The 27213-nt window shown below is 43.9% G+C and overlaps 1 protein-coding gene across 4 annotated transcripts in view; it reads left to right on the plus strand.

Moving 5' to 3' along the window:
- Positions 1-322: 322 nt before the first annotated feature.
- DENND5B (DENN domain containing 5B) overlaps positions 323-27213 on the plus strand; it is a 104493-nt gene continuing 77602 nt past the window's right edge. For all 4 annotated transcript variants that reach the window (XM_066183872.1, XM_066183874.1, XM_066183873.1 and 1 more), the window contains exon 1: positions 323-513. In XM_066183872.1, the coding sequence (XP_066039969.1) occupies positions 402-513 (112 nt within the window). In that variant the 5' untranslated portion in view covers positions 323-401. The remainder of the gene's footprint in view (positions 514-27213) is intronic.

Genomic DNA, 27213 nt, shown 5'->3' on the forward strand with positions numbered 1-27213 from the left:
AAGCGGCACCGTCTCCTGCTTTATTTAAATAACGCAGACCTCTCCTGCTCACACGCGGGGGAGCTTTAATCGCGTATGCCGAGGATTGCGGATACAGCGGGTGACAAAGGCGCCCGCGGCTCTCCCGACACGCCGGGAACGCCGGAGCGGGGCGCGGGGCGGGGGCGGCCGCGCAGGGTTTAAATGCCCCGCGGGGGCGGTCCGGCGGCGCGGTTCGTCCCGCCCGTCCCCGCCCCGCTCAGCTGACAGCGGGCCCGGCGCTGCCGCCCGCCGGAGCCGCCGCTCGGTGCCCGCCTGCGCGGCCCCGCCGGGGATGGGGGGCGGCGCGCCGTGACCGGCCCGCGGGCGCGCCCGAACCGCGCTGCTGCCGCACGGAGCCGCCGCCGGGAGCCGCCGGCGGGATGAGCGGGAGCGGCAACCCCGGGCCCGGCGCGGCGCCCTGCCGCTTCGCCCACTACTTCGTGCTGTGCGGCATTGACGCGGAGAGCGGGCTGGAGCCCGACGAGCTGGCAGGTGAGCGGCGCCGCCGAGAGGCCTCGCCCGCACGGCTGCGGCTCGCCGGGCGTTTGGGATGCGCTGCCTCAAAATGTCTGCTCCCCCCTGAGGAGGGGAGGAGGGGTCGCCGCGCCGGTGGGAGCCGCGGGGAGGGGGCGACTTTGGAGGATGAAGCATCCTCCGGAGGGGCTGGTGGAGCATCCCCCCGAGGGCAGCTCCCGCCGGGCGGCGGGGAGCGTTTGGCCGCCGGGATGCGCCGTCCCCCGCAGGCCGGGCTCCGCTGACCCGCCGCTGGCCCGGGTCCCTGGTGGTGGCGGGGACAGGCAGCCCCCGGAGGGGGAGCGCTGCGGCCAGCGGGGTGCCACTGGCAGGAGAAGGGAACCCAGCGTTACGGAATTGGAGGGAGCCGAATGACCGAGCTTTCTGCCGGGGCAGATGCATTTTCTTCAGTATCTGCACTGGAAAGGAGGGGGAGGGATCTGGGAAGGTCTGAATAAATTAATGGAATCGCGTCTTTATTATGTTTATTCACATCTTACGCCTGTTCGGGCATAAGTCTTCCTGCATCCTTCTTTCCCCCTCCTCCCCAAAAATGTTACAGAAAAAAAAGGAACAAAACTATTGCTGTAGGCTCTAACGCATTTTCTAAAATGTTTATTTTTTGGTGGGTTTCTGACTGGATATGAGCTGGTTACGTTGGCATAAGGCAGCAGTTCTTCCTCAATGTCATTTTTGTTTATGCAAAATAAACTATTTAAGTCGGGTTTTCACGTATAAAATTTGATCAACTTCAGGCTTAGTAACAGGGCTTAATTGCATAGAAGCTAAGCGTTTCCTCACGGACTGACGAGCTTGGAAGTTTTTCAGTGCCAGTGTTTGCCCATTCCCGTGCGTTTACACTGCAGGCAGAGGAGCTTGTGCGAGGCTGAAGTTGGAGGCAGCTGTAGCTGTCACAGCGAGCCCCTCTGCCTGGCAGTGGGATCCTGAGGATGGGATCCTGATGAGCTCTCTGCAGCTATTGCATCAGGAAGTACCTTGCTTTCTGGTTGTGTAAGAGAAAGACATGATGAGCTGTATCACTGATCAATGTACACTGGTTGAAGTTCATGTTCTTGTCACCTGTAAAAGGGGTGGATGCACGTATGTTTCCAAGGAATGACGTCCCAAGGAACCTTATCTTAAAGCAGGGTAACTAAGTCTCTACCTTGGCGGTGAGCCCACACTGGAGGTAGCCTCGGGGTCTCCAAGTTGAAGCATTCGCTTAATGTACTTCCATCTCTTTGTTTTTTTCACGTGTACTTGCGACCACAGCTGTGTGTTTTCAGTTTTGCTGCTTTTAGTAGAAAACTCCTGACTTGTGAACCACCTCCCAGCTGATGGTGTACAGGGTTTGATTTGCATGATATGACCTACTGGGGTTTCAGCTGTCTTAACTTTGAGTCATCTATCTGAAAAGAAACTATTTTTAAAGCTGTGTTGGCTGGTGGGTTGTGCCTTCCCGAAAGTATCCAGACTTTCTAAGTTGTCTTTTGCTGATTTTTGCACTCCCTGCATTTCCCAGGGAGGTGCACAGGTATGTTCTTGGAGAGCACTGCTCAAGGACAGCCTGAGTGGTGGGTTTGTGCAAATGTAGTGCCTCGACTACAGGGCTCCTCTTCCATGGTCATTCAGTAGGTTTGACTCAAATGCTCCAGCAACACTAAGCAGATTTCAAAGCTAAAGTAATCTCCCTCTTTATTTTTCAGTGAAAGAAAGTAATTTTGGCACATCTAGGATATACCCGTTTATAAAATACAGTGCAGCTGTGAATAATTTCAAAGAGAAATTAACAAAAGTAGTAATTTTTGAAGCAATGTCTTTGTAACTAGTTTAAACTAGGCAAAGTCCAGCAATAGGGTTTGGACATACAAACACTTTTGGTAATTCCAGTTTGGGGGCATTCTTAACCCTAGGAGGGTTGGGATGTGGAAATGGAGTAACAGAAATATGATGGGACTTAATATTGCCACTGAGCAATGTTATATTTTTAGGGACTTGTGACAGGAGCTTTCTGCTATCAGCTGGGAGCTCAGCAGAGGGAAATGCTGGGGAGGAACAGGGAGTGCTGTGAGCCGCAAATATAATGCAGCCATGGAAAAATTAACTCTGGTTTGAGATGTAGCTGAGAAAACATTTCTGTTAAAACTTGGAGAGTACTAATGTAGGCATGCAGTAGTGAGAGCCCATCTAGAAACCTGTGTTACAGGTTTCAGAAACCAAAGTACTATGATGATCGGATTCACTGCTGTAATGGTGGGGAGAAAGATGCTTGGGGGAACAGATAGTCTCTTCTATCACAGGAAACCCACAAATGGCTATTCTTTCTAAAACTGTTCTTAAAATTCTTTGTAGAAGTAAATGACCCTTTCAGTTCTTTCAGTATTATGTAGCTGTGATAACTACATCTTGCTGTTCTCATGGTGCTTAAAGAGCTTGTTGAGGTAAGTCACAAGGCATCAATGAAAAGTTGCTGTGACTTAAGCTGCTGCACAGATCATCCCCAGTTTAGCAAAAAAAAAGTAATCAAGAACCTGCTTATCTCCAAACCCGTGAATCCCTTGGCAGGCAGTGTTCACAAAGCGCCCTGCTCGCCCCTGGTCTGACTGATGGAGCTACCTTGGGGCTGAGCAAAGGAGCGGGAGAAGGGACAAGAGGAGCTCTGCTGCTGCTCTTGAGGCCCCAGGGCCTCTCCTGGGAAGAGAGAAGCAGGAGTTAGAAAATCCTTGAGGATGTGAGATGGATTTGGTGGTGATCTGCTGATATCCAGGCAGCTCACCTTGGTGCATGATGTGCTAAAGAGCTGCCTGTGAGTCAGCTCTGGCGTCATCTGGAGCTCCCTGACCTATGCCCTGCCTTTGCAAGGGACAGCCTGGGACTCTCCCTTGTGTGGAGGCTTTCCTTGCCTTGAGCCCAAAAATCTCTTTCCAGAAAAACTCTCTTCTATTAAAAACAAAGCACCAAAAAATCCTCATCTACTGCATCAGGCATGAAGTGAATGTTGCAGTGTTACTTGTGAAAGCAGGGCAAATAACTGCTTTTCTAATTTTTGTAGTGTTGATAGGTCTGTTCAGAAAATGAAATAAAATCAACATTTATGGTTTTAAAACATTTTGACATGCTTTTAGGGAAGAGTATTTTGTTTTATAGTTCTTTTTCCACTGAATGGACGCTTAGGGCTTAAAATAAGCTTGGTAGATGAGAATTTTCCACCAAGCAAATGGTTCATTTTGCTTAGATTATTTTTTTGTCTTTTGCATGTATGATGTTTTCTGGTACAGATTTTTTTTTTTAAGTGCGCTGCTCCACAGCTGGCTCTTCAGATGGCTGATTTGGGGTTTTTAAATGAACTAATTTTGAACAGATAAATGCTGTTTACCTATTGCTCAACTTGGTAGTGTATCCAGGCACACAACAAAATTGTGAGTAGATTATGGTGTTGTCAAAACACTTGTGGCCCTTATCACAAAGCTCTCACTCAAGGATGGAGGGAAAATAAAAAACACCTTTTTTTTTTTTTTTTTTTTTTTTTCCTTCCCCAGGGACTCTTCCAGGCTCCTTCCAGAGATTTGAGGGAGGAAACTATCTAAGGATTTCTTGGTGTTTAATAGTTGGAAAGGTCATAAAAGAAAAGCAGGGTATTTGATGTGAAATGTCTTGAAAAGCATGAAAATTTCAGTATTGGTTTCAGTGCCCTGTTGAACTCCACTAAAGTAGGGTGAAGGGAGCTTTTCTATCATGTTTAGGGCTGATAGAAAATAAATTTCATTTCACTTTCCTCTTCATGCCCGCTTCTTTCAGGTAAAGCCATTTTGAGGCTATCAGCCTTGGAATTGCATGTACTCAAACGAATTTTTATAGTAAATATTTAACATTGCATTTAACAAAAAGACCTAATTGTTCATTAAATTGTTTCTATCGTATGTTTTGTCATATTATATGAACTTCATGTTCGTATTTAGTGAGCTATATGTACAGGGCACAAGGTTTTCTGGCTGTAGCAGCTTTTACCATTTGCTTGGGGAACATGCTAACTTCTGTAGTACCGTGTTTGAGTGTCACGGACTACAGTTTAGAAAAATCCAGAATTCACGTGACTCAATTAAAAAGAAGATGAAATACACGTTGTTGGGGAAGTAATTTAGTGCTCTGGAAGAAAGTAGATAGAGAATTAGGGATGGGTGTTTTGTTCTGAAGTGGAAGGACTGGTCTCCATTGAGGGTGCAGTTTGGAGGAAGAGAAGGTGCAATAAACCAGCAGGGGAACATGGGACTTGAACCCATGTTGGATGGTGCCGTCTGTCTTAGGACGTGAATATTGGTGGAGTTATGGTAGCCTGCTTGGCCGTGTGAGAAGATTTATAAGATTTTAATAGGGTTTTTTTTCCAGATATGAACTGTAAATGTTACCCTGCACTGTCTAGTTTTGGCCATTGTGTAAAGATTCAATGTCTTACTGTCCCATTCAGTGTATACTTGAAAACTGTAGAGAGCTTCATTGCTCTGCTTTTAAGATCAAATTCTCTATTTTAATGGCCAGCAAAGCAGAGAGTGGATACTGGTCATGCTCACTGAAATTACCGAATATCTTGGGGAAAATGCACATTTCTTCTACCTCATGCTGTTTCCCTACAAATACCCACATATTGGTAATTAATTTCCCTTCAATGAAATGTTGAAATCCAAACAGGGCATGCTGCAGTCTGGCTAACTGTGCTTCTTATCTAGTAGGCTCTTATTTTTAGAAAGCCAGAAGACTTTTTCGTCCTTGTGTGTGGTTGGCACCTGTGTGCTCACGCCTTGCGGAGCCTCCCCGCCGCCCGCGCCGTTCTCCTTCGCGCTTCCTCCGTGCCAAGTCTGTGCGCCAAGTGCGCTGCCAGAAAACTTGATGGCATTACTACAGTGATACAACTTCTCCTGTGCATGGCTTCTCTGAAAATAGGCAATTGGATTTTTTCCTAGTTTGCTGGAAATAGACTAAGTTTCCCTTTTCCAAGGAGTATCTGATCAGTTGCGACTCCTGTTTGTGACTTACGCAAGTGACGCAAATGCAAAGCAGGCTACAGAAGTTTTGCCTTTCGTTGTTAACTACAGTCCAGATTTGCACAAAGCATTTTGGGAGGGATTGTCCAGATTAAGTAACCTGGATGTGTACGAGAATGGTGCAAGTAGAGGCAGAGATGGCATATGCTGTTCAGGTTAACAAAACTTAACTTGCTCCTCAGAAGCAGTTGAGGTCGATTGCTTAGGATTTGTCATTTTTGCAGGGCTTGTGGGAGGGATGCAATTCAAGCGTTTCTCCAGCCTCCCTTAAGAAGTGATGCTCAAATGCTGCACTAAATCTTCTGACATTATAGCTGGAAAAAACCAAGTCTCATGGATTAGGGATTGGATGGACTAGCCGGCTTATTGAAGTAACTGTCATTTTTTTGTGCACTGTCATAATGATAGGGAAATACTGTGTATTCGTTTAGGAAACCTGTTTGATAAAAATCTAAGCTGGGTTAATATTTTGTTCATGTGAAACTAAATCTTATTGTGCATAGATGAAGTGTTGCTTTTCTAGTTAAGGGAGTATGGAGATAATCCCTGCTTTTGGGAAGCCAAAATTGGATGCTGGAACAGAAATAATGTTTCTGCTCTCTGCTACATCTTTAAAGGTGGTGGCATGGTTAGTTGCTGTAATGGTTCATTCTTCACCTTTTTTTTTTTTTTTTTTTTTTCTATTAGAGGTAACCAGAAGTCCATTGTAATACAACAAAGATTTTAGTTTTATTAAAAAAAGCCAACAACCCTGAATTATGCATTAAAGACTTAGTTCCTATAGGAGGATTTCTGCAGCCAAAGGAAACAATGCTTTTTATAAAGAACTGTCATTATTATTGACAAGTATGATCTCCAGTTACAATAACCTTTAATAAGGAGAAACTCTCTTGCTTGTTTGGATAACAGACCATTTGTGAAATTGCTGATGGCTGTGACATATTGCTGTGTTTTAGCAATAGCACTTTCGTTCTCTATCTGTATACATGCCAGAGAAACGCTGGATGGATTTAAATGCTCGCCCAGCCCTGGTGTGATTATTCTGTTACACATTTGCCTTCATCTGAGTTTTTAACACTGTATTCCTTTGAAAGCAAGGTACTGATTGGGTTGGAAAAACATCATTATTCCTATCAATAGCACTAACCCATTAATGCTAAACCAAAGAGAATTTCTTGTACTTTGCTTGCCAGATAAGCTGCTGTTTTGATTTCCACTTAGAAAGACTAAAGCCTCTTGCGCGCCCGGAGGCTGCTTGGCTGCCGGTGGCTGTCGCGGTAGCAGAGACGAAGGTGTGACAGTGTACGTGAGGGGGGCTCTTTCAGCGACGGTCCTAGGAACTGCCCCTGCCATTAATATTGCAGGAGACAGCCCTTTTCCCTCACACACCGTAAGCGCAGTAGTAGTCAAAGCAGTGCCAGGCAGAATGGCTGAGCTGCTGTCCTTTATAAGAACGACCTAAATCCAGCCCTAATCTTGTTCCTGCGCATCAGCCTGAAGTCGCTGCTGGCCCCATCCCGGCGGCTTAGCGGCGCGGCGGCCGTGCGGGGCCGGGCTCCCGGGGCGCGGAGCTCCCAAAGACAGGCGTGCCCCGTCCCGGGGAGCGCGGCAGGGCCGGGCCCGGCTCGGCTCGGCTCGGCACGGCCCTGTGTCCGTGGGGAGGTATGGACGTGGTGGGTGTGAGCCTGGGGGTCCCTGCTGCCAAGGGAGAGGCTCCCGTGTTGGTGCCCTCGGGCTGCTGGAGGGTGGTGGCACCTGGGGGAAGGCGATGCCCGCCGCTCTGCAAACGGGAGAGCCGTAACTATAAATATGTCAGAATTGCTCAGGGCAGTGCGTGACTGTAGTATTGATTTCTCTGCTCAGCTGTTTTCCCGTGTTCTCGCCAGAGCCATTTCCCAGTGCCGCAGGAGTTGTGCCAGTGCCCTGACGCCCTTCCCACAGCTCGCCCGTGCCAGTGCAGAGCTCCACGTAGGAATAACTCCAAAACGAGCTGCTTCAGGAGAGGCTGAGCTGCACGTAAGCCAGCAGAGCAAGGGTGTCAGGGCTCTCTTGCCTGCCTTCCTTCGCCCACTTGTCATGGACTAATCAAGTTGTCCTTAATGCCAGCTCGTCCCTAAAACATGCTGGCAAGTGTACAGCCCGCAAAGCCTCTGCGTGGGCTGGCGCTGGATACGTGGCTGGCACACTGCTCCTGCTGCAGTTCTGGTCTGTTGCAATGAGGGCTGGAGTCAAGGAGAAATGTGAATGAAGGGGGAACAAACAAACAGTGCATGCACTTGGATGCAGTTAATGCTGTGGTCTTTGGCTGGTGCTGTTTGAGGTCATGTAGGACCACTTACCTGTGTGGAAAGAACATTACAAGTAGCTTGTTCAGCCACCTCTGGTGTGCAGGGAGAGGAACTGTGTGGAGTATGTGAATCTCTATGCAGTTCATGAGTGTAAAAAGCCTACAAATTTTTTCCTTCTCTTCTTTTTCTTTTTTTTTTTTTTTTCATTGTCTACCTCTTAACCAGCAAGTAGCAAAAATATATACACTAGGAAAAATTGCATTGAGGAAAACCAAATTTGGTCAGGAAACAGTAAGCCTTCACTGTGGTGTTTTGATCACAATAGCCATATTGGTAATCCCAAAGGTAATTATGGAAGAAATAGTGATGGGTCATCATAGTAAAAGAAACATACTGGAGAGATGACTAATGTGTGACAGACTGCTGAGGTGTCAGATACAGGCATGGCTGGAAGAAATGTCTGTTACATTACCAGTATGAAAATACATAAACAACTCCATTTGTGCTTCTTGCTTGGAGTCAAAAATAATTTTTAATCAGCTGTCTGTTCATTGTATCTTAGCTGAAGCTTCTTTCATTGGGATGTCCTGGGCTTGTTAGGGGTGCCTGGCCGAAAATATGAAGCCATTCTCCTTTGAGGTCTGGGGTTTTCCTTCTACCTCCATACCTACCCAAGCCATGAAAAATGACATCAAAATGTCCAAGCAAATGCTTAAAGAGTGAAATGGGAAGAGTATTCCCATGCTAATATATACTCTGTGGTTTGAAGGACTTTGGCAGATCTCAGTGACCTGCTTCAAGTGATAGTATAAAAACTCTTGGTTGAACATAATATTGGAGTGAGTGGTCTGGTTTTGGTGGATCTGTAAAGAAAACTGGTTCTCTCACTGGAGAACAACCTTCACAATTTCATACAAACATGTCAGCTGTTCTTGGTTTGTGTTCAGAGGCAATGTTTAAATATGTCAGTCTTATAGAGTGAGCACCCCTCTCACCCTGGAGCATGAATTTGACTTTGCTTTACAGTCACTTTAATCATCAAAATGCAGTAATAATTCTGGGATCTAGTAGCACTCAAAAAAAACCAAGCATGCTTTATATCAAGCTTGGTATGAAGTCAAATTATGCTTTGAATCTGTGTGAGTGGTAAGTTGCACAGCATGAAAGCCAGAAGTATCCTCTGTCCACCCCCTTCTTGGTATTCTCTTGTCATGTTAAAGACTAACATGTGGAAGGGTAAGGGGGCTTAATCTGAAACACCATTCTGTGTAAACAATGACAGGATTAAAAAAAAAAAAGGAAAAAAAAGCCAAGCGAAACTGTCATGGGTGTGTAGTGGCTGCTGCTTTTCACGGATGACTGAAATTATTTGTATAAATTTGCATTTTCCCCTCAGCATCTCTATAAACCTCTGCTGATTTCCATGCAGAGCTATTTTCACGTACAAGCATATTGGCATGCGGTGGCACGCGATGTGATGCCATGTCACATGTGGGAGCACGAACTGGACCTATGAGGGAAAATCAAGTATCGCCACGTTTGCTCCTTACACGAGGCTGCCCAGGTGTCAGAGGTGCTTTGAGTCCCTTGTGACTGAAACCCAAGAGGGCTGAGCTCTTAGTAATGGAATGATGAAACGCAGAACTCACTTATCTGGTAGTTCCTCAATGAAATATTGATCAGATGGGCCAAGCAGCCTGCTTTGGACTGGTCAGCATTTGGAATGCAGCTGGAGCCTTCTGGGAGAGGGTGCTGCTGTCGTGGTCCAAATAGGTGCTGCTTACGCTGACTTCAGGTGTCTGACAGGTTCTGCAATCCGTTTTCTCCCTGACTTGGGGCCTGCCTGGAGGGTCCAAATCACTTGTCTAAGAGCCCCCCTCTCCTGCTTTTTCTCCAGATTGCTGCCAAGTTTAATCCAGTCAGATGGTGTAAATACCTTCTGCTGGGCCCTCTGGTCTCCCCTGAGATGCTCAGGAAAGAGAATTGAGTTTTGTTGTTTTAAATTCAAATTATGAAGTATTTGAGCAAAGAATGCAATATGCAATTGAATAAATATTTGGCTTTTCATTGTTGAGGGAGGGGAGGATTTGCTGATGAGTTAGCTATTCACACAATACTATTTTTCCATCAGCATTCCCACTTGGTTTTTTTGTTTGTTTTATGCTGTGCAATACTCTGACGTGAATTTAAAATGAAGAATAATTTTATGCTTAAAAACAAGACACCAGCTCTTTTAACCCAGACTTTCTCTCAGCTGTGATGCTGGCTGGTGTGGAAGAGATAAAGGGCTGCTGCACTCTTTCTGGAATGGAACTTTTTTGTGATGTAGATTTTGTGCTTTCTCACTTTGTTTATTCTTTCAGTATACTATATGAAAATACACAGCACCAAGTATTTGAGGAAGAATTCCCACTTCTTCTTTAAAAAAAACCCCAAACCAAAGAATCCAAACAAAGCCAACAGAAAAACTGGAAACACCCAACCCCCTAAAATTTTGTGAGGATGTGAAGATTAAATGTTGGTCATGACTCACATGGCTTGAAAACTGCCAGGTGCTTTATAAAAATGACTGATGGTAGGTGTGTGCAAAGCTGTGAAGGGTGTATTTTGCTGTATATGAATGCCTTGTAAGCACTGCAGGAATATCAAGGCTGGGAAGAATGGTATTATAGTGTCTTTAATGCATCCCTTTTGGGGTTGTCAGCCTTTGTCTGTGACTACTATTGCTATTAATCTATTAAGGGAGCACATTTATCTCTGGAAATCAAGATAACAGCTATTCAGCATGGACGGATTAGGTGTTTAGCCTTTTCCCAAGATGATGCTGTTCAAGATAGGTTTCTCTTACAACATATTTGCAAATATGTTGACTCTTTCTGGCTTTAGTGAGTGTGATAGCAGATGTTGTTTGACTCTCTTAATTCAAGCAGGGATGTGTCGTCTAGTGTTTGTGTCTCAAATTGGGGAATGACTAAGAATTAAAGAATCCTGGTGTAGGGAATGCTATTAAGTAATCATATTTTTTCCTGTATAAATATGAACGAATGCATAGGATGAGGCAGCTGTAGTCTGCTGTTGCACTTAGCAAAAGGGGAATGGGAGATGTTAACTTTCACAATAGCAGTTCTGGGTAATAACTTACTGTCATTTCTATTCCCGTGTCTTTGTTTTCTCTCTATTTGGAGCTGCCCACGGAGTGGTGAGTTGAGTGGGGAAAGAAAGAGCCCTGTTGAAATTTGCTCAGCCTAACACACTGTTTAAAAAAAAAAAAAAAGAAAAAACCCCCTCCAGCCTAATGTGGGCTGAACTTCCCATGAAAGCTGTGCCTTAATGAGCTCAGACCCCTCAGCCCTGCTTTGTCCCTGTCAGCAGGTGAGAAAGAGCCGAGGTCCCTGGCGCGGGTGCCCTGGCTGTGACCCAGGAGCTCGGGGCCGCGATTAGTTCAGCTCTTGTGCTTTCGGCGGGAATAAGAATGACAAAACATCTTGTCTGGGGGCCTGGATGTATTCATGCTCCTCGCCTTCAGGTCCGTGCTAGCGCTGGAAGAGCCATTTGTCCAGGAACCAGGGAGAAAAGGCACAGATTTAGATCTGTCGCGGAGCTGGGAGTGAATGGCTCAGAGCAGCCATTGCAGTGGTGTGTCCAAGATACAGGTCGTATATGATGGTGATAATGATCTGAAAGCTATTTGCAATTCAAAATTGGTGTTGGGTTTCAGTTATTGGTTAATATTTTGTCAGCACTTTGCGACAATGACTTCTGATGGTGTCCCAGTATTGCTTGTGATGCACTAAATAACTCAAAAGGGAAGCTGATGCTAACTAAGCAGGAGACCATCTGTGTTGTTAATAGTGCAGTGTTATCACACTCAAAACTCAGCTTGAGTGATTGATAACATGATCACGCTAGGCTTGTTTCCTTTTTATAAAAAAAAAAGTCAAAATACCAACCCCCCCCCAAACCAATCTTATCCTCCCCCCAATTTTATCCTTACCTACCAACTTCTGAGCACACGGGTCAATTTAATTTTGTCAGAGATGGAATGGAAAAGAAAGGGAATTTTTTTTGGTGAAGTCCCTGCAGCTAGAGCAGAGATCCTAATTAACCTTCCGATAGTACAAAGGCTGCAGGAAAAACAGCAGCAATTTCTAAAGCAGGGGAGGCCCCTGCACATGGGTATCCTGGCAGGCTAGTTGGCAGCCCCAGAGCTGGGATCTGGGCAGAGCATGCCTTGCCTCCTGCCCATCGGGTGGGGTGGCGTGGGCAGTGAAGGTAACTCCTGGTACTGAGGGGGAAGGAAGAAGGGAATATCGGAGCTAGCAGGCCTGTGTGAGCAAAAGGAGCTGCAGATGGGAGCACCATGAGTTCTGTCCTGGCATCCCCTTGCATAATTCCTGGTGCTATTCACCCATACCTGTGAAACCCTGCAGCTGTGCTAAAGCCATCATTCTTAGTCTTTCTTGCTCAGTCTCAGCAGCTGCAGTGTGATAACAGGCAGTGGGAACAAAGCTATGTTTGGCAATAAATAGCAGTTCTCAGATGGTTGTTTGCAGGGTCCAAGTCCTCCCTCAAGCTCAATGAAAGGATATAGGAGCTTGGCTATGTTGGTGCTGTTGCATCCAGATAATGTGTCTATGGAAAAACACTTCTGTAATTTTCCAAAATGCACTGAATGGGAGATACAGAAGCAGAATATGCTGGGTAATACAGTTTTTTACTGTCTTTTTCTTTCCTTATCTTCTCCCTTCCTACATTCAAGAACAAACCAGCTCATCCTCATGCTTTATTGTTCTAAAATGCTATTCTGACCTTTCTGATGATATTGTTAAGAACAAAAATCTGTAGTCTGATGTATTGAAGTGCTAATGATGCATTAGGAGTCATAAAACTGTATTAAGTGCATTAGATTTTGAGTAACTCCAGTAAAAGGCGCTGCAAGGGATGGCTAATCACTTCACATTTATGAGTTATCTTGGAAGTAAATGACAATATCCAGCTGAATCTGCCCGCTGAAATAGCCTGGAAGGAGATGGCATTGCCTTGCAGTGGAAGGCTAGCAATCTGTGCTTGATTAATATGCTCACACCAAAGTGGCATTGCTCCATGCTTCCAGCAAGCTTGTAATAGATGAATGCATTAATGAGCCCCTGGGTAACCGAGATGACGCTCGGGGGCCAGGGGATGTGGGGAAGGATAAACGTTGCTGACTCAGTTTCTCTTTCTTATATTATGTATTTTTTCCAAACTGTGCTCAAGTGGTTCCATGTTAAAGTGAGAGTATTAAAGTGCCTTTCTGCATAACTAACAGTAACAGAGCTATTTGTGTGGGTTTGACTGGCTGGATTACTTAAGGCCTTTTTGTTTCCCTGACCTTTCTTTACCTGAAAAAATGTTATAATCTTCAAATTTGAAGGACAGACTCTTGGATAGTTGCTGCTAGACCATGCTGAGTCTTTGTATGTTAAAGAGAGGCTGGGATCAAACCTCTCTCTTGGGACCAGCCAAGTGATCCACTGTTTAGTCGTCATCTTTCGTGTGTATTAAATTAACTGGCTGGTAAAAGTGTGTAGATGCCTCTGAGGGCTGATGACAATATATGGTCTGGAAAGTTTGGAAATTATTCTAGCTTTAAGAGAAAAAGTTTCAGGAGGCTACTTATCTTTTGCAGGCTTGATTATCTTTAATTTTCACCATCTGAATAGGTTTAATAAGAAAGGAATTGCAGTTAAGTTTGAGCAGGCTTTTGCATTCAGGACTTAAATTTCTGGTTTTCTTTCTTGTAGTGGCTTACTGACAATTGTCTTTCTAATGCATTTAAATTCTGCTCCTTAAAAATGTATTAACTGGTTGATTTGTAGGAGGTCATCAGTTTCACAATACTGTATAAAACTGAAACTAAATCCTCCTGTCTGCAGCTGCAGTGTTAAATAGAGCATCATTGTCATGTGGTGAGCATGGCTGTCAAAACAGTTCGGTCAAAGTGGGTAACATGAACAGTTCTTCTACATTAAATATTTATAGAAGAAAATGCAAACTCAGAGGGCTGCCAGCAGACAGACGTACTGCTTAAATACATTGTTGTGGTGGCAAGGGCATGAATGTTTGCGCTGCAGCTTTAGGAAGAAGACAGCGACCTGTTTCTCCTTGCTCGTGGACTCAAGGGTGTGCTTTTTCTGTGAGTCACCATATATGAAAAGGAATTGGAAGTTAAAAACTCCAAAAGGAAAACAATAGCTCTGCGCAAGTGACGTGGCTGCCAGCGTCCCCCAGGCTGGTCTGTTCTGCCACAGAAGAGCACAGCGCAAGCCTCTCGTGCGTGCCCGACCTCAAGGGCCAGCACGTCTTTATTTCAGGTCCTCTGGTGCAAACAGGTGGTGAACTACAAGTGGTGAGAGGCTGAGGAGAAAACCATGTAATTAAATCTGGCACTGTAGTATAATAAATCTCCGTTGTACTCTTTAGCTTTCTAGACGCCTTTCAAGCAGTGCACAATGGCTGTGATTAATGACTGTTGTATTGTCTTAAATAATAAGCTTGAGCCTTTGGATAGGTGACATAATTTAGCCGTAATGAGCGTCAGCTTCACGTGTTTGATCTCAATGCTTTGAATTTCAGTGTCGTTGTTGCCATGTCCTTGAGAGATTGTTTTATGCTGAAGAAAACCAGTGAAGGAGGGGGATGGGGAGAAATTTTTATGAGGGTGTGAAGAATCCAACCAAACTGTTGCTCTGAGGACGCTGACTTTCTTGTTGTCTCTTGTTTTTAGATATGTGAGATGAAAGTGATTAGAATTGTTCGTAAACTGGATGCACTGCTATTGCGAGAGGTCTTTTCTCTGATAAAAGTATTCCTTGCTGGGAGGTGTCTGCTGAGAATACCAGTGATGGGTGTTTTCTTCTGTGTGTGTCAAGATGCACCAGATAGCCATAGCAAGGAAAAGGCTTTTCGATCCTTTCCACATCATCGCCTTGTCCATCACCACCTCAGCAGGCTTCTCTGTTGTTTTCTCCCTTGACTGAAGGCAGCAGTTCTTTGATATGAGCTCCTATTTCTTCACATTGCCTGGATTCAGCAGGCAGACAAGAAAAAACATTTTATTCTCTTCCCTGCAGTACCTGTGAAGAGCTTTCCCCACTTCTATGCTGTGTATCTGCTCAGCACTTCAGCAGAGCTGGAAAGGGAGGGCTGAGAAACTACAAAGCACATCAGACCTAATTATTCAGCCAGCATAAGGGCCTTTCTTTCCTGCTTGGGATATTCACTTTTGCCTGTGCGGGTAGTTTGAGTGACAGCGTGCCGATTCCAAAGCCATTGCACTGTGCCATATAAATGCTCCAACCCCAAATCCATCCTCCTTCGGGCAGCCTGGCCCAAGGGGGCAGCCCTCGCGGCAGGGCTCTTCAGTGGAGGGTCAATGCAGGCTCTCCCCTTTGTCTTTATTTTTGTGGGGATGGTGGGGAAAGGGATTTAAAATCCCTCACCCTTTTCTATTAAGTCTGACTCATTTTGTCTGGTTTAGCGTTGTGGTAGAAAGAAACATAATGGATTTGTTAGGGTCAGTGCTTCACAATGTGACGGTTGACTTTGATGGGCAATAGGGCCTAGTTTGCCACTCCAGACAAAGGATTTGTAGGTCTTGCAGGCTGCCATCTGTTTCTAAAAGCAAGTTTTTGTGGAGAAGTGATGCAGCTTGCATGCTGAAAAAGTCGGAGTCTTTTTCTTGAGGACTGCTGTGCCCTAAAATAAAGCTAATAAAATTAGCTTTTAATTTCAAAACTAAACACAATTTGTTAATTGCAGGACTCCTTTTTGCCCTCCCTCAGGCAAGCTGAACATCCAAATAACATCAGTGATATGCTGACATCTTCTAAAATATTTGTATTTTAGAATGCACGCACTGATCCCTAGAGTGGGTTCCATTATTTTCTGCAGCCCCCACCCAAACTCTGAAATGCAACATCTGGCTACATTCAGGTTGTTTGCCTTTATTCTGCTACATAAGCATATAAAACACAGATTGGAGAAGAAATAACGTTCATTTGATTTTTCACTTTTGCCGAAGTTTTGTCATGTGCTCCCTTAAAAACAACAGAAAAACAGTTGATAATATTCTACCCCTATAATCCAGAGTGGAAATTCCTGCTTTCCTGCAGTGGGTCTGCTGCAGAATATCTTAAATAAAGTGGCCAGCTGACCTGTAGGGCTTAGACATGCTGACAAATACGGTCTATTTATGTGCTGTGTGTTAACCTGACTGTTAATGGATTATTTCTATGTATAACTACTGGAGGAAACACAGAGCTGCACAATCCAGGTCTGGAGGGCAGAACTTAGCAAATATAACAAGTATAGCTTCTGCAGTTTTCTTGTTTACAGCTGGAGATGAACAGGATCTGCAGCACTATAAAAAGATTCTGGGTTCTGGTCCTGCCCATTTGTTTAGCCCATTACTCTCCTGGTGCAGTCCTTCCTAACACTCTTACCGTACATTTTTCTTTTTTATTAAGGGGAGTGACTGGTGTGGCTGCTGCAGATACACAGGAGCATCACTAAAAATGGGGCTGAAAGTGCCATGTTGTGACAAATGAGTTAATATGCTGCTGCTGAATGTCATATTAAGACTGTGGTGGCAGCCGAAGGAAACTGGCACCTTCCCTTTGCGCCCCAAACACAGCAGCCCAAGGCGTGCCTCCGCAGACATCCTGGGCATCTTGTCACTCTCCTGCAAACCGGCAGAAAGCTGGCAGGCTGCACTGGGACACGTGCCAAAGTGCTATGTTTCTGGCTGTTCGTGGAATTAACCTGTTCTCCAAACTTGCTCCCAGCCCTGGCAAGTAGCTTGGTGCTGGGGGCTGGCATGGGAGAGGGGGCTTGCTGGCTGCCCTTCCCTGCTGGGCAGAAGGAAACACAGCCATCAGCTGGTGAGCAGCATGACCAGCTCTGGTTCCCTGCCCTGGCTTTCCTCACAGCACTGTGACTGAGCCAGCACTGAAAAGAGGATTTTTTTTTTTTTTTGAGGGAATTAAAGGAGGAAAATGACTGTCTTTGATGTGGTGGCCTGGTTCTGTACCGAGCTTTCTGCTGCAGGAGCTGATAGCCTGTCCCTCTGCCAGATTTTCCTCTGAAAGGTGGAAAATGCTACTGACAAAGACCTGAGGCCCAGAAAAGTGGCATTCCTGGTCAATAGGATTAATTTAAATGAGGGGGTACCCAGCTCTTATATGACAAAGAGAGCTGATCCGTAGTAGGCAGTCTAAATACAGGCTGCTTCTACTGGTCCAGGCTCCTAGTCCTCTACCTGGCTATTTTGTGGAATTTGTATAGTTTGCCAAGGAAGGGCTTGTCAGGTCCAGCCACATAATCTAAACAGCTTTGGATAGCTGATGCTGATGATTTTCTTTGGAGAAACATGATGATGGTTCCATCATCAAATAAATGTCCCAGGAGTGAGCCCATTCAGCTACCTCTAAACCCCTTCCAAGCAGTAGAAAAACTTCTGTTTCCTTTTAGGTGCAGGGGTGCCATGGTGTCAAGTCCTAACACCTACATGGAACCCTTGCAAATAGGCTTGAGGAAGCCCATAATTTTCTTGCAGTTAATTTTAAATCTCCAAAGCTGAGACTTTCTAGACTCTCTTTCACTAAAATACAGGGTGACACAACAAGCTTCGCAGAAGTGCAGTCACTGGCTAAAGAGGATCAGGTAAAAATTGAAAGGGTTTTGTTTAAAAAAAAATTTGCATCAAGTACTTGCAGGTAGCTGGGTAGCTGGGTTATCATTATATCTAAAATGAGTATTGAGTTTGAGAATCCAACATGTTCTTTATGGTCCATTTGTGTACTCCAGCTTTTTGACAACGTGTATATACTGCAGCTTTGGAGCTATCAAATTTATTGAAGTGGTAGGTGTATGACCCTCAGTATCTTTTTTGTGTAGTCTTTGTATTTTCCTCACCTTAAAAAAAAAAAAAGATAAAAAGGAGGGAGTTGCAGGGAATAAGCTTCTGAAGAGTGAGGACAAAAATGGTGGGATTGTCATTTGTAGAAACAGCAGTTGATTTAGTCAGTTTAGCCAAAGAATCTTTGGCTCTATCAGAAAAGAACTTTTTCTGCTGTACTTAATTGAATTTGCCAAGCTGGAACAAGCCCTGGCATAGCAGTTTCAACCCCTGCCTTTGCTAGTCAGCAGCATTCAGAGCTGCAGAGAAGTGATGAAAAATGCTGAGCAAATGCTGTGTGAACTGGAAAGTCAGCACTGAAATGCCTTCTTGACCTGGTGGTGATGGTTATTTCCTCCTTCTGAGTCAATTTGGGCCATTTGGCACATGTCCAACACACAAAAATGAATTGTGTTCCACGGGGATTCTCTTCCCTGCAGAGGTCTGTGTGTGTGCGCAGTGCCGTCCGGGCGGGTGCCTGTGCAGGACAAGCTGTGCTCTGGAGAATGCAGCTGATCTGATCAAGGCTCCACGGAGGAGGAAAACTCAGATTAGTTGGGAGCTGCAAGAGGAAAGCAGGAGTTTTTACATATCTTTACACAGGAGCATTACTTTTGTCTGGAAGATAAGAGTTATAGTGGAGGGACCTAAATCCTGAATTTAAGTCCCGATGTGGCATTGCTGTAGGCCCTGAGGAGCTTTGTGTTCTGTCATTCTTGCTGTCTGCTGGAAAAAAGTGTTATTTTTATAGGCAATGAAAGCATTGGCTATGAAAGCTGCAGTCATTTGCACATACAACTGGATGGTTCTGAACCAGTTCAGTGATGAGTAGTTCCAGCCTGCCTAGTGAGATAGTGGGGAGCTAACATCCTACCAGATTCATTGTTACGTGCATCGGGAAGGAGAGGAGTGGTGTGCAAATGAATGCCTTCCATTTGAGTTCATTTGGATGTAGGAGCTGCTGTTTTTCTTTGATAAACTTGATAAATCTCGTCTGCTGTAACAGTGATTTCAATTGGAGGAAGATAAATTGAGGTGGAGAAGGAAATTGGAGGGCACAGGCTCAAGCCTGAGCAGGAAGGTTGTTTTAATAACCTTGTCAAATGCTTGTTGCTCTGGTTCAGGATAAATGCCAATTCTTCAAAGTTCTTAAGGTAAAAAAGGGAGAGATCTCAGTTTTTCAGGTATATTTGAATATATTTGAATACATTGGAGGTGCCTCTGAAAAGCAAGCTCAGTTTCAACCAACCAAACAAGACAGAAGACTGTGTCACTTCCTTGAGAAAACAGGCAGACTCTCTGCTGGGTTTGTTTTCCCAGTCCTGGAATGAGAGCTTTCTGTTTGTGCTATCCAAAATGCTGATCAGTAAGATGCCCTGACAAAAAGGAGGAATTTAATGCAGTAAGAGGAAGAGTGATGTAGGAGGAAGAGTGATGTATCTTATCTGTGGTTGTGGGTGTGCCCCTGTGGGTGTGTGAGATTCCTGCCCTGGATTAAGGGTGACGGTGTGTGCTTCTGTTGGACCCAGAGGAAATGACTTTCAAGTGCATTGAATAGTGTTGGGGGTGTGTGTGTGAAGAATAGAACACAATGAGCAGAAGTCTTTTTGTAACTTGAGGTAAGTTTCACTTTTATTTGATGCACTGCACTGAAATAGCCCAGATACAAAGCTTGAGGTTAAAACGCACACGAAGGCTGGAATACAGACTACTGGTTGGAAAAACTAAATGGCAGAAATTTGTAGAGAGCGAGAAGTCTGTAGCCTAAGAAATAAGCAAAACCAGTAAGAGACCTGATAGCTTCTTTAGTTTACAAGGCAAGAAAGATTATCAAACAGAAGTGATGAGTTAGGGATGCTGAAAGTCAAAGCAAAGATGCACAATGCCTGGGAAGCTGAGGGTGGTGGTGCCTGTTCTTTCTCCAGATCACAGGGAGTTCTGTGTGTGTGTGTACAGATGCATCTGCAGATCAAGTTACTCTTTCCCATCACAGAAGAACCAGAGGTAATCTGGTTTGTTAGAAAAGGGAGTTTTGCAGGCTCACAGCTCTCTGAGACCTTTTTCCACTCACTTGATGGCAATTCACTGGAAATTTCGGACTGTCCTAAATGAGAGACAATGTCCTCAATGGTCAACAGGGACAGATTCAGGAAGAATCCTGGAAACCTGATGGCTTCTTGTGTCCACTTTTTCTGCACCAGATCAGAGAATTGTAGTAATCTTCTGCATAAGGTGTCCAGTCAGTGATCTGAGGGAAGGAGCCTGCTTCATTTGGTGCCAGGGTTCTTGTAGAAGAAGAATATGGAGTGGCGCCCTTTTTTTTTTTTTTTTTTGCCAGATGACAAACAATTCTAATGCTTGTTGAAGACCCTCATTATTCCACAGGTCCTAATGTTCAGCCAGGAGTGATCTTCTAAATCTCTCCAAACTTTTCACTTATGCGAACACGAGAAATTTTGACATCTCATTCCCTCGCTCTGTCCCTCTGTTCACTAAGATAAAGTTGTGGAAATGTGAAAAAAGAAATCAGTCTTTTTGTGTGTGTCTGCGTATGTTCATGATAAGTCAAGATAATGTTCTTAACTTTCTCAAGGCTCTGAATATGAAATCCATATTTCAAAATCTATGAGGTAAGAAGTAAAAAGACATAAACGGGGAGTGCTTTCGATAAATATTTCTAAGAGGATTTGTTGAGATAGATGACATATAGGGATTACCTCATGTATATATATATGTACTACAAGAGGAACTAATGTTAAACCTCTGACAGACAAAATCGCAGTATTTCTTAAATGGGCACAGCATTTACATTTTTCTTGTGATATGGCCCTGATGTAGAGTCACTTCCCCAAGCTTATTCAGAAAGCTGTGGAAGCATGAGCTCAGTTACATCCAAGTTCAGTAAAACATTCAGTAAAATTAGAAGCAACTCATGGCTGACAGCAGTCCCTTTTCCTTTCTCTTTAAAGCTTTCAAGCAGGTACTGTGTTGTCAGCCAAGGTGATGGTTTTCAGGGCTGCATCATCTTTGTCTTTACATTTAAGATACCACACAGTTCTGCGAGGTGATGGGTGGCTTCTGAAACAGGCTGCACAAGCTGTCCTGCTGTTGGAGCAGTGAGTGAGGACCGAGTTGGCTATTTTGGGGCAGTGGTGGTGGTTACTGCAGCATTGACAAAGCACTGGCTGCAGGAACAGGAGAGTTGCAACTGTTCATGACAAATTCTAGGGATTGTGACTGTCCTGTCTGGTGACACTTAACTGCACAAAAAGACATAGCCAAACTATCGTGCTGAAAATCACATGGGGAGCATGGAACAGATTTTGACGATTTTCAAAATCTTTATGTCCATTCACTGATGTCTGAAATTCTTTCCTTCAAAAACAAATTTCAAAAGGATTTTCAAAGTTTCAAGAGTATTAACAAAAAGGAGGAGTTCATCTTGGGATTCTAAGCCTGTTTTGCAAGGAGAGGTGTGGTGGAAGAGGCTTCCAAGGACTTGCTCTGAGAGGAGATACCTTTCAGAAGAGAACTTCCGTGTGAAATTCATCTTCACAATCCTTGACCAAGAAAGGTCTTACCACTCTCTTTGCTTTCTCTTTTACCTTGCTACATCTCTGAAGAAGAGTAGTTTCCTTTTTGAAACATATCAATTTACTGGAAGACAACTAATAGTAGTTGTGGCCATGTGTTGTATTACTGTGTTAAATTCTGTTGGAAGGCTGAATTAAAAACTAAGATGTCTCACTCAAGCAATCCCACTTGTTTATTAAGTAGCTTGAGCTGCAGATACATATCAATGTCTGTGTAGATTGCTAAAGAGTCAGCCTAATGCCAGAGATGGTTCAGAGTGCTTTCTGTTATCCCCTGATGGTGGTTAAAACTCTTATGTGGGAATTTCTGGCCTGGTCACGTGCATTGTCCATCTTGTCTAACAGCTGGGATATGCTGTGGCTGTGGAGTGTGATTCATGGACAGTGTTATGAAATAACTCCCCTGCAGGGAATACATCTTAATGGTAACCCATTGGAAAGGTTTATTTCCATACTGAAATGGTAGGGAGTTTGTGCGTGTGTGGACATGCATTCTTCTGCTGAGCTCAGTAGGCTGTGGTGGCAGACATGGGCAATGGCTTTTCATTCTCTACTGATATCAAAGCGAGGTTTTGTTTTGCTGTCCTCTGTGCACTCGGAGTTCTTCTCTTCATGACCATCTCCAGTGTGTGAGATAATTCAGCTGATGGCTGTATAACTTTGTTCAGTTTGTTTGATGGATGGTATTTATCCCCATCAGTGTGTATCCTCTCTATTGCAACTTGTACCCTTATTTTAGAAAGTGGTTTAGTCAGTGTAGAGGGAGAGGGAAGCAACAGAGCTTGTGATGATATTTTTAGAACTGAGGGAGAGGAGAATGTAGTTATTTGGGTTGCTTCCATGAGGCTGCCAGATTCACTTTCTGAAGACTCCCAATGCAGGCAGATCTGGCATTTTTGAAGAAAAATGCCTAGTGCTCTTTTACCCTATGTTAGGAAACTGTTCCAGCTCAGGAAGATGCTGGACCTCTCCAGTAGTCATAAACAGCAGCAGCAGTGTGTGCATTGCCTCAAAAGGGAGTTGGTGAACCCTTGCCCTCTTGGAAACCTGTCTCAAGTGGTACAGCAGTCTCTCAGTGCACGATTACTCATGGTTAACAAGCCATGGTCCTTCAAACAGAGACAAGAATACAAAGAAATAAAATATTAAGCAGATTGAAGTCCATTGCAATCATTGCGGTAATCAAAACTGCCCTCCTCCACAAAGCCAGCTGAAACGAAGTAATGGCCTCATCAGTATGGATTTAATTCATTTCCAAATGATTCCATCAAAACGTTGATCTTCAATGGATTCATTTCATCCAGTTCATTTGTTATGCAGCTTTTCCCAGCAGTCTGTCCTTTACAGGAAGCAACCTGGTATGGCAAAGCTTAGTTTTTATGCGTGGTTTTTTGCAGGTCTGCCAATGAAGTACACATGTGGTTTTTTTATAGACCTCCAGTTTGGGCTTGCCTATAGAAAGTTCCTCATAGGGTCCCCAGAATCCTTCTAGGAGGAGCAAATGAGCCTCTAGATCCCATTTTAACTGGAGGGTTTGTATCATGGCTGGCTGAGGGTTCAGCAGATCTTCACCTCTAAGCACCAGGCTGACAAAGGTTTGGCAGGGTTCCCCTCCAGAGTCCTGTTCCCAGGCTGTGTGTGCTCTTCCCTGCCCTTCTGCTTTCTAGGCAGCATTCCTGAGCTGCTCCTCAAGAGGAGTAGTGGTGTTAAAACACTGCCTTCTCATCAGAATTGGTGTGCAGTATCTGTGGGATTGAGGAAGCAGAAAGTCCTCATGCCAAAACTCTCCTCACAAAGGGGATATGAAGTTATTTGGCTGTTTACGAAAAGTTTAAGGTCCCACTGTCTGTGATGGTTGTCTACAGCGAGTCTCTTGTGGAAGGAAAGAAGGTAGGTGGGAAATCTCTTTGGAAGTTGTGTGAGCACATGGCATGGTTGGGTCTGGGTGCTGTGTATGATTTCTGAGTAGCAGCTCCGGGCCCAGTTGTCACTGGCAAAAAAATTAGATATCCTTACAGTGTAAAACATAAGTTGATGTATCTTCTCAACGTCATCCTGTAGTTTGTTTTCCAAGGCTTCAGTTTACAACCGAAAGGTTTGTCCTTGTAATGTAAGGCCAGTAGTGGCTCTAAGGGACTATGTGGAGGAGTCCATTCTCCTAGGGCAGGACAGGTCACTGCTTTGCTGTGTCTTGGAGAACTGCAGTGTCTGTCTTAATAAAGGGCTTTTGCAGGTTGCATAAAGTATTTGGTAGGGCTTGGCACAAGGTAATGCAGCACATTGTGAAATATTGATGTAGAACTTAAAATCTTGCTTTAAAAACTTGTTAAACTTTAATTACAACAAACACGGCGGAGCCACCACATTAAAATGTTAGAGCTTGATGTCTCAGTGTGTGAGTTCAAGCAGGCAAAGATCAGCCTAAAATATACATGTGAACAGGATTTCCCCTGCCCTTTCTCTTCAGAATAGTAGGGAGGAAGCATCAGAAAGTAAAGTGTGACATCAGCAGTGCCAGTTACAGCAACATACATGGGTTTAATTCACTAGGTTCATATCTAGAAAAAAGCTTGCCCCCAGGAATAAGAAGAATTGTTCATCACCTTTTTAATGGGGCTCATAAATCTGTGTGACCTAAGGAAAGCTGCAGAGCTCGAGAGGCACCTTAATTCTGTCATGCAGTTACAGGTTCAACATGAGATTGAAGTCCCTGTCTACACTCCCAGGATTTTACCCAGCTGAGGACTGGGCCAGGTATTTCACCTGACAATATTGAGCTCATCCCAGTGAGATGAGTGTTGTCACCGGGGAACTGTGGAGGTGCAGTCACCTTACAGGTCTTGTCTGTGGCCATTTTACAGGCTTTCTGGCTTAGCCAGGCATGATGTTTTTCCTTTACTAAAATCTTGTCAAAGGCCTGGCATAATTTGAAGCACTCCTTAATGAAGGACTGTGAGTAGTGATTGTCTTGGCAATGCTTTGGAGCACCCCATTTGCAGTTGGGTGATCCATATGGGGAACTCAAGCACCGTTCATACATCTCCAAGAGGGCCTTTTGTTCTTGGTTGCAGCAATTATTCAATAATGAGTAATTTTTTTAAAAAACAAGAAAATGTCCCTAGTTGTCACAGGGATGGCTGTTCTAAAGCAGTGAAGAGCCTCAGGCTCTTCAGGTGCAGGTTTCCCTCACTGTAGTAGTTGCCTTGGTATAAATTATAAAAGCAATTATGTCCAACAGCAGCATATGACTGGACTGCCCTGCAGTGTGTGGGAGAGAGAGGAGAAATGAGCAGTATCCTCCTAAGAGGGAGCTGCTGGCCACGCATTTGGAAAACCCCACCTCCTTCATTAGCCAGCTTTTGGTAAGAGAGCTACAGGAACGTTTTTTCAAAACTAGTATTTTTCATCATTCCACATTTCAGGTTGGTTTTCACTTATTTCATTCTTACCTTCCTTTCTTCGGTGTCTGAGCAGTTTTCTTTTGGACGTTTGGGACCACAAGTTCTAGAGAGCACGTCTGTCTTTTGTTTCCATTTTTTGAACCAATGCGTATTGAAATCCTTTTTCCTTTAAACACATTTCCATGCTTGAGAAATTGAAAACTTTTTTTTGCCTTCAAAACCAGATACAGTTTCCCTGAACTGTTTAAAGCTGGTATTACTTGCTTTCTTTTCTTCACATCCTCCCCATCCTCCAGGTGTCTTTTTAACACCTCTTTTAAAAGAGGCTGGAAACACCTCCAAGGCATCACAGCCTCCCATGGAACCCACTGGAGCTTGTGGAGATTTTTATATTGTAATTAATGTGCAGATGTTTAACATAAAAATTTTATCTGTGGATCTGAACACAGTATAATTTACCACCTGTAAACAAAGCAGGGACAGGGCTTTGCAGTAACAATGAGACTTGTTCATAACAAAAAAAAAAAAAAAAAAAAAAAAAAAGTGAAAACCTGCAACAGGGATGTCCAAGATGTTTTTGTGGCACTTGTAACAAAGTGAATTGACTCAGCTTGACAGGTGTTTAGAGTAAGGACACAGTAAATAGAAAACTTTGATTTCTCTCTTAAAATAAAGCCAAAAGGAACTATAAAATAAAGCCATAAACACAGCTTGTGGTTTCTATTCCTATTTATAGCCAGTACAAACCTTCTTGATAGAACACCTGTAGTCTTCTGACAGCAATCCAACCAGTAAAGGCTGCTGGTTCTGGGTTACATGTGAAGAGTTTCAGGTGGCATGGGCCTATGTTTTATTTGGTTTCTCTAATGCTACAAAAATCATAGCTCTGAAGTCCTGATTAGAGATGGCCAATGGTTATACAAGAGAGCATAAAAATACTGGAAGTTTCCCACGTTATTTACCACATCAGTTGTACTTTTGCAGGGATCCATGGGATTCCAAACACTTCTGAAAATTCGATTGCTCTAGGCAAAGCAGAGAGTGGCCTGTGGGAACAAAGTCTCAGCATTAGCTAAAAGTGAATGTGTATGTGCAAGACAGACTGAAGAGTGTGTTTGAGCAGGAGCAATAGATAGAAAATTGTAAATAAGCCAGTGAAATGATAATGAGTAAAGTTATAAGGAAAAAGTATCTGGATGTGTCTGATCTTTGCTAAATACTTGACAAGAGATGCTAAGACAGCCCTGAGAACAGAATATTCATTTCTTCCTGCCTCTTCCCCAGCCAGAGCCTGTGGAGCAGGAGCAGGGATAAGAAATTAAGCGGACTATTGCAGCCACTTTAAGGACAGCAAATCCTGTTGCCTCAAAGGAAGCTTCGGTAACCATCTACATACATTTTATATTCTGTTTCATCTCTCATGTGGTCTCACAGAGATCCTGTAACTGCTTGAAAAATGGTGATACTCTTTCTGAATTGAGGCAGCAAATTAAACAGATAAGGACCAAAAGGTTGGTTACTTTTTATTTAGATTCTGGACATAATAATAATTTTAAAGGTACTGTATTCACTAATATCTGAAAAATGGACTTTATGCTTTACCAGAATCTACAGGCCTGTGCCTTGTAGTGAATACAACACGAGCATGTTCCCATCTGTTTTTTTTGTTCAGTTGTTTATTGTGATGCAGTGTTTTAAACAGCTGTTGCTGAATAATTGAACGTGTCTCCAACTCTGTTTTCAAATGAGTCTTACTGCTAATGTGTGAAAAGTAACAGATGCTTCAGGATAGTGGCTATCTAAAGTTCTTTAGGAAAAAGTGCACAGATACCAGGCACCAAGGTAGATCTTTTCGGTTCATAATTTATTTATTTTACCTGTGTTCCCTTATTTGTGTTCCATTTAACATCCCTGTGTCCTTGGGCTATGCATTTGGTTGGCTTGGTTCCTGTGGCTTGCTTTTAAGATAGCTGACTTCTGTTTTCTTCATATTTTGCAAAGGAAAGATGATGTGCCAGAACTGTGTCATTTTTTACTTTGAAAGATTAAGTAAAATTTAGAATATTAAATTCACATGTCTGGGTGAATGTGGCAGTGAAGTTGTTGTGTTACTGAGGACTGTCATTGTTTGTCCAGTTGTCTTGCTATGGTTTGTTACACAAAAAACCAGCTACAGGAAACATATGGTGTCAGTTGTAGTGTGTTAATTCATGATTTGTATTCTTAACCTGTTTATTGAGCCTGATTTTTAGTAACCTCCATCGGTAGGGTTGGTTTGTTCTATTTATTGGTGGGGCACTGCGTCTGTTTACAACACAGATGTCTGTCTCCTGCAATAGAAATTGAGCTTTTTTTAGAGCCGTTTGAATGTTTTTAATATTCAAGCCCACTGCACTCTCATAACTTAACCTACCAGCTGAA

This window comes from Chamaea fasciata, unplaced genomic scaffold (assembly GCF_029207755.1).
Source record: "Chamaea fasciata isolate MVZ Bird 193981 ecotype frontalis unplaced genomic scaffold, bChaFas1.0.hap1 SCAF_5, whole genome shotgun sequence".
Classification (NCBI taxonomy): Eukaryota; Metazoa; Chordata; class Aves; order Passeriformes; family Sylviidae; genus Chamaea; species Chamaea fasciata.